The following is a 13848-nucleotide window of genomic DNA, read 5'->3' as shown; positions in this document are numbered from 1 at the left end:
CACAAGATGCTATCCTATAGCCAGTGAAAATATCTTCTGAGATTGAGAGCAAAGTAAAGATATACTCAGGCAAACAAAAATAGTTTTCCAACAGACCTCCATCTAAGAAAATGTGAAAAGACAAAGTAGTAAAATGCGAGTGAATCTAATGCAACATTCCTAGTATAAAGTAACAGTACCTCATGAAGTTTAAAAACAAGAGAGGAAATTAATGGAATAAGGCATATGAAAGCCCTTCTACCAGCTGATGAGAAGACAAAGACACTGATCAACTCATACCTAAAAACACGTTATAATTTCTAGTATGACCTTTAAAATAAAAGGTAATATAATTTGTAACTTCCTTTCTTTTTTAAAAATTTTATTTATTTATTCAAGAGAGAGAGAGAGAGGCAGAGACACAAGCAGACTCCATGCAGGGAGCCTGACATGGGACTCAATCCTGGGTCTCCAAGATCATGCCCTGGGCTGAAGGTGGCACTAAACTGCTGAGCCACCTGGGCTGCCCTAGTTTGTAACTTCCAAACTAGTAGAAGGGGGAAAAATGAAATGACTGAAAATATCTTCATAAAGTGGGAAGAAAAGAAAAAATAAGATCCAATCACATGAATAAAACATTGTTTTTGGAGGATACAAGGACAGTAAGGAACTAAAACCAGAAAGCTGATATACAAATGCCATTTCAAACTCTACATCAAATTCTCATATTAGAACTCTGGAATGTAAAAAAAAGAACTCTGGAATGTGGGAATGTGGAGATCATATTTAGGGATCCTGTCATTTGTGTAAACAGAGAAGTTGTTTCTGAAAGTGACCCACGCTCACTCAGAGTCCCCAGTGGACTTGCTTGCTAGAGTTACATGGCTGCTGTCACATGGGTTATCAGAAGAGCCACAAACCTCACTACATTGACTCTGTGATTCTCAGGGTATGCAGTGGGGAGGATCCTGAATCAGTCATATCTTACTCTGAATTTGACCAAAATGATCACTTTCATTTCTGATGTGCGGTGTCTGTGGCCCTCCCTGAAGACTATGTTACAGTCATAATAAAAGACATCCAGTCTCAGAAAGGAGACAAACAGATTTTTCCACACTGTATCTAAGGTAGACTCTGGTAGGGAAAGAATCAAAAATAACTTCCAGAAGTAGAAGTAGTCACAGTTAACTAAACTGTAAATCCAGAAGCAATATGCAGAAGGGATAGATACATTTCACTAAAAAATAAGCAATTCTGTGGGTAACACACTTTATAAACAAAGCTGAGAACTAACAAACTAAGAGAAAAGGTTTGTGATTTGTTATAAGAAACTGAGTGCTCGGGGATCCCTGGGTGGCTCACAGCTTAGTGCCTGCCTTTGAGCCAGGGCGTAATCCTGGGGTCCCAGGATCGAGTCCCGCATTGAGCTCCCTTCGTGGAGCCTACTTCTCCCTCTGCCTGTGTCTCTGCTTCTCTCTGTCTCTCTCATGAATATATAAATAAATAAATCTTAAAAAAAAAAAGAAAGAAACTGAGTGCTCATCTCCCTAGTAGATAAAAGGCTCTTAACATTTAAGAAAATAAAAAGGCTGACAGAAAATTGAACAAAAAGACAAACTGTCCAAGGAAAAAGAAAGGCAAAAGGCTGTTACACTTAGGAAAAATATTAAACCTCACTTGTAAGAGAAAGCAAATTAAAATAGACTGAAACACCCTTTGCCACTCATGAGAATAGCAAAAGTCCAAGAGATCGATGATTCACCTGTTGGCAAGGCCGAGAGAAACAGGTACCTCAAGCATCCTGAGGCAAAGTGCATAATAGTTCAACCCCATTAAAAGGAACTTGCATTTACCTTCTAGAACTTTAACCTCCATGAATATGAAACAGCTCATACACCAGATCATCCACTGTGGCATTACCATTGTAACAACAAAAGATCTAAAACAATGCAAAGCATCCCTTCAAAGTGGACAAATTAAATAAACTAGGGTATGTACAGATGATGGAGAGCCATGAGACAGATTTCAGAAGATTTCAATGTACTAAAAGGGAATAATTATTTCTAAGTGGAAAAGAATAGTACAGATAAAATGCTACCTTTAGTGCAAGAAAAAGGAAATCAGAAAACACTTTTATATTTATGCGTTTGCTCATTTTTTCCAAAAGAAACATAATACAGATAAATCAGAAATATATGCAAATAACTATTCACTGTGGAAATGCTGGAGGCTAGAGGGAGGAGCATACTGACTACCAAGTATATCCTCTCCTTGGACTGATCATACCTTTTCCGTCTAGCTCCTATCAAATTCTTCTTTAAATGATCATGCTCTACAAATACAACCACTAATGTCCATCTGTGAGACCCCAGAAGAACCAGCAGAGAAGCTATCAGTTTGCTGTGAAATGGCAATGAGCCTGATTTCTCTAGCTAACAGAAGCCATAGCTGGCTGTCAACATGGTCTGAAGTCCCAGCTTAGGCTGTGACACATCCAACTGTAACTGGTGCTGTGGTACCTCTTGCCATGCAGGCCATTCTCCCCCAGTAGAATGTGGGGGACCTCTGGGAGGGCCATGCAGATGGAGAAAAGGACCCTTCCTCCACTCCAATCTCGGCACATCGGCATCCAGCCTAAAACTACTGGTTCAGAAGGGGTCTGATCAGAGCAAAGCTCATAAATATGCCCCATCAGCTGCAGGAGGGCCCTCTCCTGCTCTTAAAAAAAAAGGCTTACAAGGCCAGGCGCTCCCCTAGCGGCTTTTGGCAGCCACAGGGAATCCACCTTGAGGATGAAGCTGGCCGCTTGACACCTGCAGAATCTATATTTGGGTTTGTGGCATACCGTGATATTCAAGTACTGAAATACATGGTTTTTACTGGTATAATTCCATTATTTTCCTATCACTTCAACATTTTCAAAGACTCAAGTCTATGATTCAACTATTCAACTGAAAATACAAACTGCTGAGCCAGCTTCAGCCTCGACTGGCTTGCAGATCACAATAAGCAGCCTTATAATTGTGTATCTCAAGCCTTCTAGCTACGAAGATAATGCTCTGGCCCCAAGCCTTTCCCAACTCATGGAATATAGAGGACTGTAGTCAAACAGCTACAGGTGACTCGGCATCAGAACTGGCATTCAAAAAAAAAAAAAAAAAAAGAACTGGCATTCATACATGACACAAGTGGAGAGCAAAGAGTAACGTGCTTTGTTAGAAGTCAAGATCGCAGCTCACTACCAATAACAAAACCCAAAGAGTTACTGAAAATATCCCTTCCATGTTATTAAACAAAAGATATAATCACTTGAAGACGGAAACAGAGAGAAAATATGAGGAGTGAGATTATTATTTCCTAACCATTCTCTAAATTAGTCTAAAGTCAGGAAGAACTTTTTTGGTTTCTGGAAAAGTCTACACAAGAATACCTTTATGACTCTGTAACATCACTGGCACACTTAACAGCTAAAATATCTAATTATATGGAGCATGCATGGGTGGCTCAGTCAGCTAAGAGTCCCACTCTTGATTTCAGATCAGGTTATGATCTCAGGGTGGTAGGATGGAGCCCCACATCAGACTCTGTGCTGAGCATGGAGTCTACTTGAGATTCTCTCCCTCTGCCTCTCCCCCCACCACATGCACATTCTCTCTCAAAATAAATCATTCTTTTTTTAAAATCTAATTATGCAATTTTTTTTCAGCATCTTTGTTTTTTTTTTTTACCCTTTATTTTATGTTGCATTTAGTTTGGCACTTTAATGCTTTATTAATTAAAACCTGCATTGTATTTATCATCTTATAATCCGTACTAATACTCTGTCTCTGAAATGTGCTAAGTGTACCCTGATGTTCCAGGTTCATGAATTCTCAGACCTTTTCTGAAACACCGATATTAGCATCAGCACTATGGTATTCAGTGAAGGAAAGTCTGAAAGTACCTGGTGCGGGGCTGGGCACTTGGAGACAGAGCACTGGTACACTCAGACACAAGCCAACAAACCCTCTTACTGCATTAGCCAGTCTGAGGAGGTTTTCTGTACCTGCAGCAGAGCACACCCCATCTAATACACATGCCACTTACCAGGCTTGCTTCACCTTCACCTCCTGAGGAGACACATACTTGGGTCTCCGGCAAACCTTTCTGACCGTACCATAGACCAGGTTTTTCTGAACGAACACTGGAGAAACAAACAAACAAACAAACAACAAAAACACCAAATGTATATACACACATGGGATAGCACTGTTTCATAAACACAAACTAAATGGTTGGAAAATGTGTAAAGCCTATATTCAGTCTGTTAAAAAAAAATAAAGCAATTTTCACATTTCAAATATTCACAAAGAAAATAGGTATCCTTAGGAGACTGAATTTAATGAACCCATGAATGATGAGTAATTGACATATCAATTATACATGAGTACCTTTAAATTGTTCCTTCCAATCTTGTTTAAACTATTATTTTGCTTAGCAATTTTTCCCAACTTGGATATGAAAAAGCTTCAGCTCAGCCTGAGACCAAATTACATCTTGAGTCAGTGGGATTTAGAGTTAATATAATTTTACTCTTATGACTTTTTGAAATTTGACTAAACTGACTCCGTGGCATTATTTCTCAATCCTTTTAAACCTGTACCATCTTTAATAAACAAAATTCTTGGGGCAACCTGGGTGGCTCAGCGGTTTAGCACTGCCTTCGGCCCAGGTTGTGATCCTGGAGACCCAGGATCGAGTCCCACATCAGGCTCCCTGTATGGAGCCTGCTTCTCCTTCTGCCTGTGTCTCTGCCTCTCTCTCTTTCACTCTGAGTCTCTCATGAATAAATAAAATCTTTAAAAAAAATTCTTGCCCCATGCCCACCCCCCAAGATCCTCAGGTTCATCCTTAAGGTGGAGGGGACACTGACCCTCGAGTTGAAAAATCACAAATTCCTGTGAGCGAGATTATGTGTCCCTAGTCACCAGGAAAACCCTATCTTTCTGTACGGAGAGTAAAAACCAGTTTCTTTCATTTATAAAACATTTTAATATTAATTTGTATATGTCTGTAACTTATGCTACTGCATTTCAGCTCACACTGTGTGATCATCTAGGTGTGTGTCCCTCATGCTGTAGCCCAGATGGTCATCAAGATCGGGACTCCCAGAGGTCCCCCCACATTCTGATTAGGAGCCCACACACCAGACATACATGGCTACAAAGCCCTACTGTGGTCCACCACTCAACTCCCATCAATAATTAGTATACTTACAAGGGGTTTTTACTGGCCTCTTGAGTGACATCATGATGAACTTAAATGGGCTTTCACTGGTAAAACTTCAGGATATGCAAATTGGCTAAATAAATGTAAGACCCACTCCCTAGCCTTCTGTGGACAGGAAAAAGTGAGACCTTTTCCTTAATTTACCCTTACCAGAGACACATTAGGCTAAGTCCCTAAACAACCTTGACCTTGGGGATTCCGCCCATCTGATGCCAGCTAACAGATGTCAGAGTTCTGCCTCTGGAATCTTGGCATTGGCAGTGGCTTTGAGCAATGCTTGTGACAAAGGTCTCTCAAATGATAGCACCAAGTCTTCCTCAATCCTACAGAACCAACCATTTCACCTGTTGTGTTTCTTAACTGTACTTGTTTCCTAATATTTGGTTCATAAATGTGTCTGGCAAATTTGCTGTGTCTGCTTGGATTTGCTTTCACTACACCTCACACAGTGAGACAGGAAGCTAACTCACCTCAAACTACTTCTGTGACTGCTATTATCCACTACCAACAAAAAGAACTGTGCCTATCCACGTGGTCCCGGGTCAGTGTGGGGTGAACACACTTTTTCTTGCAGTTTGCAGAAAACGGCACGCACGTTGCTCTCTCCCACTCTTATTCTGTTTCTCTGTTATGTCCCCTGAGGATGGGGCCTAGAGGTTGAGAATGATAAAGCTTGCGTCTGACAATTCTGGTTTTGATATTTTCCAGATACTTAAAAGAAGTATTTCAAACAGTTGCCAACAGCAGTCAGATTGGTGCTAGGTGTATAGACTTGACCCTCACGTCACTTGCTGTCCCCTTGCATGCACTTGTACCTATCACACTGTGGACTACAAACCACCTGACCTACGGCTAGTGTTCCTGAGCAGATGCTAAAGGTAGGTAGGCAGGTCTCACTGCAGAGCAGAAGAAACTTTTAAGTACTCTGTAAGGGCACATTGAGGCGGCAGAGATTCCACCTTCAGCAAGATGATCAGCACTCCAAAACCATAGCAGGCAGGTAAAGTGGTTTTAGGATAATTCACCACATACAGTTTTCTGCCCTCCACATAGAAGAAGGTCCCAAAAAATAGAGAAAATAGTAAACCATATTTACTATTACTAAGGAATGCCCAGTGAATTCCCTCAAAAGGTTCTGAACATTCAGAAGGATTCAGAGTTAAAGAGAGCTAGACTGATATATCCATGAGGAAATTGCTTAAGAGAAGCCACAGAAAAAACTAAAACTTAAAAAAAAAATCCTCCCAAATCAGTCTCTTAGATGAACTGAACCCAAAGGTTATGGGGCCTGTTTCTGTCTGCAAAGGCAACCAGGACAAGTCACTTAAAGTCCAGTATCAGGACACCACAAGCACAGGTAATCTGCTTCTAGCAACTTTTAATGAAAGTGTGTGTCTAGCACGCATTCAATCTGTAGCCCACCTAAGCCACAGGTGCTGACTGAGAAGTTGATGTGGAGCCACCATGCTGGGGGGATGAGGCGGGGTGCACAGAACAGTTATGACACTGGTCAGGGACTGAGGTTAACCTAGGACCACAGGGACTCATCGATGGCCCACAGGACCACCACCACCGCACACATGCAGACCCCACCTGTTCCCCCAACCCTCCTCAGGCTCCTGTCTCCTCACCAACCCCCTCCCTGGGCAGTTTCTCTTTTATCCCACTGAGCTGGCATCATCTGTTTAGTTTGTCTCCCTTTCCAGGTGAGCAGCTCTTCAGGAGCAGGGATCATCCTGTCCTTTTCCATCCTGGCCCTCAATGTGTACATGGAGCTTCTACAGGGTGAAGGCAGAAAAGACAGAGCCAAGAGATGGCCAAGTCCTGCTCGGTGAGGGCAGTGTGTCAGGAAGTACCTTTGAAGTCTAACTCGTATTTGTGCTTTCCAGCCTGGAACTTCAGAATGGCTGCCTGGGCGTCAGAGCCTGGTGCACAGTACGCCAGGTAGGCCTTCTCCAAATCACTGCTGTTGACGGCAGTCACAGGGTGCTCCATGCCCTGTGAGGGAAAAGCCAGATACTTCGTGAAGGCAGGAACCTACAACGATGAAGAAAGCTGCCAGGTGCGATCCACACCACACTGCAGACATGCCCATGGTGGATATCCATGTTTGGGGGGAGGCTGGGGAGTGAGTGAGAAGAGCCAGGGAGCAGGGGTGTGGCAGGAGAGGGAGGCATGAAATAGAAGCCAACACGAATGTCTCCTAAAAGCTGCCCAGGAAAATAGTAAATGCAGGTCCGGCTAGCCAGATGGTAGCAAAAGAAGAGAGAGCATTCAAATTATTCATAATGGATGACACAATCATTCGAATGAAGGTAAATGCCAACACTGAATTCTCCAATCCGCATGGAGGGATGGCCTGACACAGCTGCCTCTTCCCTATCCATTCTTGTACCCACCATCCTTCAGAGCTTAGGCCTCCTCTGTGTCCTTTTCCTGGGCCCGTGGAGAGCTCTTCTATTTCTGAATTGCCCATTTTGATCCCACACCTTCTCTCCAATTACCTATAGAACATCTAAGATTTCAGGACGGACTGAGTTTGAATTCTGGCTCCTCTACAACCATGGTAAGTTATTTTAACCTCTCTGAACCTCAAGATCTCAACAGAATGGTAATAGGAACAGTAACAAACTTACATCATACCCCTATCATGATATAAGAGTACATAGCACTGTGCCTAGAACAAAAAGCAAAGATGCCACAGAAATACCAGGCGGGTATCTAGATAGACCAGTCTGAACTTCGAAGAGGAATCTAGTCTGGAAACAGAGACTTAAAGATCACTTAAGGTGGCTGCTAACATCAGAAGAATGGGGGCATGGGCTGGACCCTGGGACACCCCAACATTCATGAAGGGAAGTAGAAAGCATCAGCCCATGAAAGAGATGGAGGAGGAGCAAGACAGCCAGGTGAGAAGGGAGTGCACAAAGGCTGGAAATGCCACAAGATTTGACACCTGGGCCCTTGACCCTTCACCAGGGTATACAGCACAGTGGGGGCTATGCCCGGCAGGATCCCACCTCCTGCAGGCACTCTATGAGAAGTGACTAGATAAACAAGTAACAATGATGGCAGATTGGCAGATTTGGGTCTGGCTAGTGGAGGAATACACAGGGGTCTTACCTTTCAAGTAGAGATGGATGTGTTGTTCAGGTACAAAAGTGTGAGGGCAGTTGTAGAGGTTTTAGATCAAGGCAAAGAAGATCACAGGAAAGGGAAAAAAATGCAAAAGGCCAATCGACATAAGAAGCCTGTTGTGGATGGTTCAAAGAGGATACAGGTCAGGGTTAAGGTATCCTGGAGCCCAATACCTCAGGGATGTCAAGTTTAACACAGGAAAATTCAGTGGCTGAGAACAGTAATACCTTAGGTTACAGACTGAGCTGTGCCACCCCCTTTGCCTAAAAAGATAAGTTGAGATCTTGATCCTAGTACCTCAAAACTTGACCTTATTTAGGAAAAGGGTCACTGCAAATGTAATTAGTTAAGATGTGATCATACCAGAGTAGGATGGACCCCTCATCCACAAAACCCATGTCCTTATGAGAGAACAGCCACGTGAAGGCAGACACAGGGAGAAGGCCAGGTGATGACAAGGCAGAGACTAGACTGAAGCACCTACACGCCAGCGAGGCCACCAGAAGCTAGGATGAGGCAAGTAGGATTCCTAACAGATTTCAAAGGGAATGTGGCCTTGCTGACACCTTGACTTCGATTTGCATCCAATTGTAAGGCAATAAATCACTGTTGTTTCAAGCCACCTAGTTTGTGGTACTTTGTTATGGCAGCCTTAGGAAATTAATATAGGGCAGAGGCAATCTGGACCTAAAACTGGGCTGTACATTCTGAGCTCAGACAGGAAAGAATCTAGCTTCCCTGAATCAAAAGAACATGGTCCTAAACTGGCAATTAGCAGAAAACTAAGAGATAAATCCAAATATGGGGTGACACCAGAAGTGTGTGGGAAAAGAGGAGATAGAATGGACAGGCCACCCTAGGAGAAGATCCAGTCGATGGTACCAAATGAGACCACACATGTGCACCTGCACTCCACCATCAAGTGGTGCATCAATGATACCCAAATACAGGTCATTCCCAGAGATTTTCACTCTTCTAAATGAGGTTATACACTCTGACTATACTGCAAGTAGTAGCAGCCTAGACAAGAAAAAGGAAAAGCCCTAAGTGTGGGTGTTTGGTGGAGAAAGGACCCCACCTTCTAAAACTGTGACAATCCAGTTTTGCAAAGTCACCTAGGGAAGCATACTTTTGCATAAGTTGACTATAGGGTCTATAAGTGTCATCCCACTCATCTCCCCAAGAAGTGGGACAAATCAGAAAACAAAACATGAGAGGTCATCACATTTGCTAAGTGCTTCTCGCCTGCCATGGGTTCCTTCATGATGTCACCAGGTAAGCCCCATTCACAGAGCATAATCAGCCCCACATTCACTCCTGCTCAATACCAGGCATGGCCTCTCCTCTCCTGCTTCTGATCAAACCAAGAGCAACGCCAGGGAGTCTCCTTGAACAAATCCACATGGCAAGGAAAGTGGAAGAAGCCCTAGGATGCTCAAGAGGGGGAGATGGGTGGGAAAGAAGACAGACAGAACAGCTAATGAGAAAAGGCTAGCCATGGAGGACACGGAGGGGAAGCAGATGAGAGCGGAAGTGAGGCCCCTGCTGAGAATGACCACGTCCAATCAACCAGAGGGCAGCTATTACTCTGTTCTTCAGCCAGCCAGTCTATGCTCTGAGGACCTGCTAGGCGCAGGCACTGTCCTCCATACAGGGGCACATCGGTGACACAAGAGACAAAACTCTCTGCTCTCATGCAGCTCTAATTACAGTGTTCCCAGAGAAAAAGAAATTCCAGGTGCAGATAAGAGTAAGAAACCAGGGATCCCCAGGTGGCGCAGCGGTTTGGCGCCTGCCTTTGGCCCGGGGCGTGATCCTGGAGACCCGGGATCGAATCCCATATCGGGCTCCCGGTGCATGGAGCCTGCTTCTCCCTCTGCCTGTGTCTCTGCCTCTCTGTCTCTCTCTGTGTGACTATCATGAATAAATAAATAAAATATTTAAAAAAAAAAAAAAGGGTAAGAAACCAAAGCTTTAATATAGCCTCTTACAATGTCTATCAGACCACATATCCCAGTTTTCAATTGGGAAAGCTGTCCCTATAGACATGGTGACCTCCCGATACCTCTACAGATCAAGGGGCTCCCTTTAATCTGATCCAGCATCATCAAATTATTGACAGCAGCAGTTATTAGATTCAGATTCCAAATCAATACCTGAAATAAATCCATTTTCTTACACTGGCCCATGTTCTGTGGACTTGCTGCTACACAGAAGGCAGAAAAGCCAGCTTCAGAAAGTCTTAAAGTTTATTATGCAGCTACACAAACTCTCCTGCACACACAGGCACTTGGTCTGGAGTTACCTATTCAACAGTAAGAGAAGCATCTTTCTACTCCATTTAATAAAACCAATGAAGAAATGTCATCTCACTGTAATGTATAGTAATTTAGTTCTCATGGAGCCAGCAAGATACCTAATCATTCAAAGACACAACCTCATACAAAGAAACAAGTTAATAGTTAGTAGTTAGTTTTGCCCTAATTTCCCTAAAGCAAATGAGTCACAGTGGGACCTGGGGATCTTTGGCTCTATCAAGGACTCTCCAGAACAACCCTTGTGCTCATGTCTGGAATGGCTCCTCCATCATGGACCCTTAGCAGAAAACATTTGCCCTCTTTCTGTGACACTTACTTGTTTTCCATATTCCTGCCAAGAGCCAAACTCGTCGGTCCAGTACCAAACCCAGTCAGTGGTGAGGATGAAGTGTGGAGGTTTAGTAACTGAGGAGGCTGTGGAGAGGCGGCGGGCTGGGGCAGCGCCGAACATCATGGAGTCAAAGTCTAGACAATCAAAGTGAAAGTTGCTGGCTGACTCAGCACACAGGATCCTGCAGAAGAACATGAGAGGTAAACTGAAATCTCCACCTGCCAAGTCAATACTCAGGTTCCACCTGTAGTCTTGTAGATGCTCAGCTGGAGGATGTGAATATAAATGTGACACTCCTTAAGAAAAAAAAAAAAAAAAAGCTTCCAAGTGGGAGGAGGAGAGGACAAGCTGGTTCTTACTAAAACAAGAAAAATATTAATAAAATTAATAAACCTCTGTAAGATGAATCAAGAAAAAAAGGAGAATATTAGAAATACAGAAGGTGGGACCCCTGGTTGACTCGGTGGTTGAGCGTCTGCCTTCAGCTCAGGGTGTGATCCTAGAGTTCCAGGATCGAGCCCCACACTGGATTCCCCATTAAGCAGGGAGTCTGCTTCTCCCTCTCCTTCTGCCCCTCCCCCTGCTTGTGCTAATAAATAAAATCTTTAAAAAAAAAAAAAGGCCAAATATTCCAAACATTCACTCATGCTTAAAGTGAAACACTTAATAATTACTCCTAAAATCAAGGGGAAAAGGAAAAAAAGATAATATTCCAGCTATCACTACTTCTATTCAGCATGGCATGGGAGGTCCTAGTCACGGTAACAAGAAGTAAAATGAATAAAAACAAACAAGAATAAAAAAAATTAAAATGCTACCCACAGATATTAATTTCTAGATAAGTAGAATATATAGATAACTATACAGGAAATTCAAATGAATTATCAGTAGAGTCTTCTGAGTTAAGATATTTTAGCAAAGTTGCAGAATACAACTGTTGACAAAAGTCAACTGCGTTTCTATGTATCAGCAGAGAGAAAACAAATTTCTTTTACTGGGGGTATAAACATGACAACTATAGTTAACAATGTTTTATAGCATATTTAAACTTTGCTAAGAGAATAAATTCTCAAAGGTCTCATCATAGAAGAAAAAAATGTTTTTTTTAACTGTATGAAGTGAGAGAGGTTAGCTAAATTTACTGTGCTAGTCATTTTGCAATGTATACGTAGTCAAGTCACTATGCGGCACACCTTAAACTTCTACAGAATTGTGTGTCAATTATATCTAAATATAAGTGGGGGGAAAAAGGATTTCTCTAGCAAAAGACATCAAGATCTTAATGGAGAAATTACAGAACTACTAAAAGATATTTTTAAAAATTTAAATAAATTAGATGCTATTATGTATATGAAGACACAGTCTGAGCATCACTATGATGTCAGTTCTCCCAGGACTGACAAGAGTCCATTCAATTCTAATTTCAAAAATCACAATGGAGATAAGCCAGTGAGATATAAAAATTTCTAAAGAGGAACAAACTACCAAGGGCTCAGGCAGTTCAAAGACAGACAAAATAGGGGTATGCCTCACCAGAGGCCAACACTTACAATAAAGCTCCACCAGGTGACAGTGTGGCAGTGACAGACAAACCAATGAAAGAGAAGAGGCCAGGAACACACTTGGATGTGTTTGCTAACTCAGCACATGTCTCGAGTGGCACTAGAAGTAGGTGGAGGAGGGATGGCCTACTTAAACAAGCGATATTTGGCACAAATCAAAATAAGTCTCAAAATAAGACTCAAATAAGTCAAATAAGTCTCAAAATAAGCTATAAAAGGTGGCAACATTTTGCCAAATTTGGCTCCATTTTGATGGATTTAAAAATAATCACTTGTAACGAGTGGTGGGGACAGCCACACAACAATGTAAAATGTGCTTAATGCCACAGAAATGTACCCTTAAAAATGGGTAAGATGGCAAATTTTATGTTATGTATGCATTACCACAATTTAAAATTTTTTTAAATAAACATTTTTTTAAATAAACATGTATTTAAAAAGTAGTTTTGGTAAAACTGGTTAATTCATCTGCATAAGAATGAAACGGGACCCATACTTCACGTGACCTGCAGTGAAAGATGAAACACAGTGCTTAAAACGTTAAGACTTTTTAAAGAAAATTCAGAAAAATTTCCCAACAGTCTTGGGATAAGAAAGGCTTTCTGAGGACTCAAAAATTATAAAACCATAAAGGGAAAGATGGATAAATACTTCTCTATATTAAAATATACCATAAGTTGGCAGGAAGAGTTTATTTTCAATGCACATTTAATATCCAGAAATTTAAAGAATTCCTAAAACTAGGGATGCCTGGGTGGCTCAGCGGTTGACCGTCTGCCTTTGGCTCAGGGTGTGATCCTGGGATCTGGGGATGGAGTCCCGCATCAGGCTCCCTGCAAGAAGCCCGCTTCTCCCTCTGCCTATGTCTCTGCTTCTCTCTCTCTGTGTCTCTCATGAATAAATAAAATCTTTAAAAAAAAAATTCCCATAACTAAACACCCAACCTTTACCTCAAAAGAACAATCAAACTATAAGGACAGACATTTTAAAGGAAGCACAAATGGCCCATAAACATGTGAGGAGACATCTTACCTCATTAGGACCCAAAGATATGCATGTAGAGCTACCACTTTACATCCCCAGGCTGGGAAAAGTTCAGACGGCAAATAAGACCAACATTAGGGAGATTGTCACCACAGACTGTGAATGGTGGTGGAAAGCAGGCAACCATCATTTTGGAAAACAATTGAGCATTACCTGGCAGAGCTGAGGATGGCCCCAGCCTATCTTCTGGCAGTCTCATCCCTGAACA

At 42.3% G+C, this 13848-nt stretch overlaps 1 protein-coding gene across 1 annotated transcript in view; it reads right to left on the bottom strand.

The window, feature by feature from the left end:
* The window catches only part of PARP12 (poly(ADP-ribose) polymerase family member 12), a 39002-nt gene that overhangs the window by 7049 nt on the left and 18105 nt on the right, over positions 1-13848 (bottom strand). The window contains exons 6-8 of the mRNA XM_025433890.3: positions 11020-11215; positions 7104-7245; positions 4066-4162 (exon numbers count right to left, since the gene is read on the bottom strand). Of these exons, the coding sequence (XP_025289675.1) occupies positions 4066-4162; positions 7104-7245; positions 11020-11215 (435 nt within the window). The remainder of the gene's footprint in view (positions 1-4065; positions 4163-7103; positions 7246-11019; positions 11216-13848) is intronic.

This window comes from Canis lupus, chromosome 16 (genome assembly GCF_003254725.2).
Source record: "Canis lupus dingo isolate Sandy chromosome 16, ASM325472v2, whole genome shotgun sequence".
In the NCBI taxonomy this organism is placed as follows: domain Eukaryota; kingdom Metazoa; phylum Chordata; class Mammalia; order Carnivora; family Canidae; genus Canis; species Canis lupus.
The sequence above is the reverse complement of the archived record's forward strand: the minus strand, read 5'-3'. Positions and strand labels throughout refer to the sequence as shown.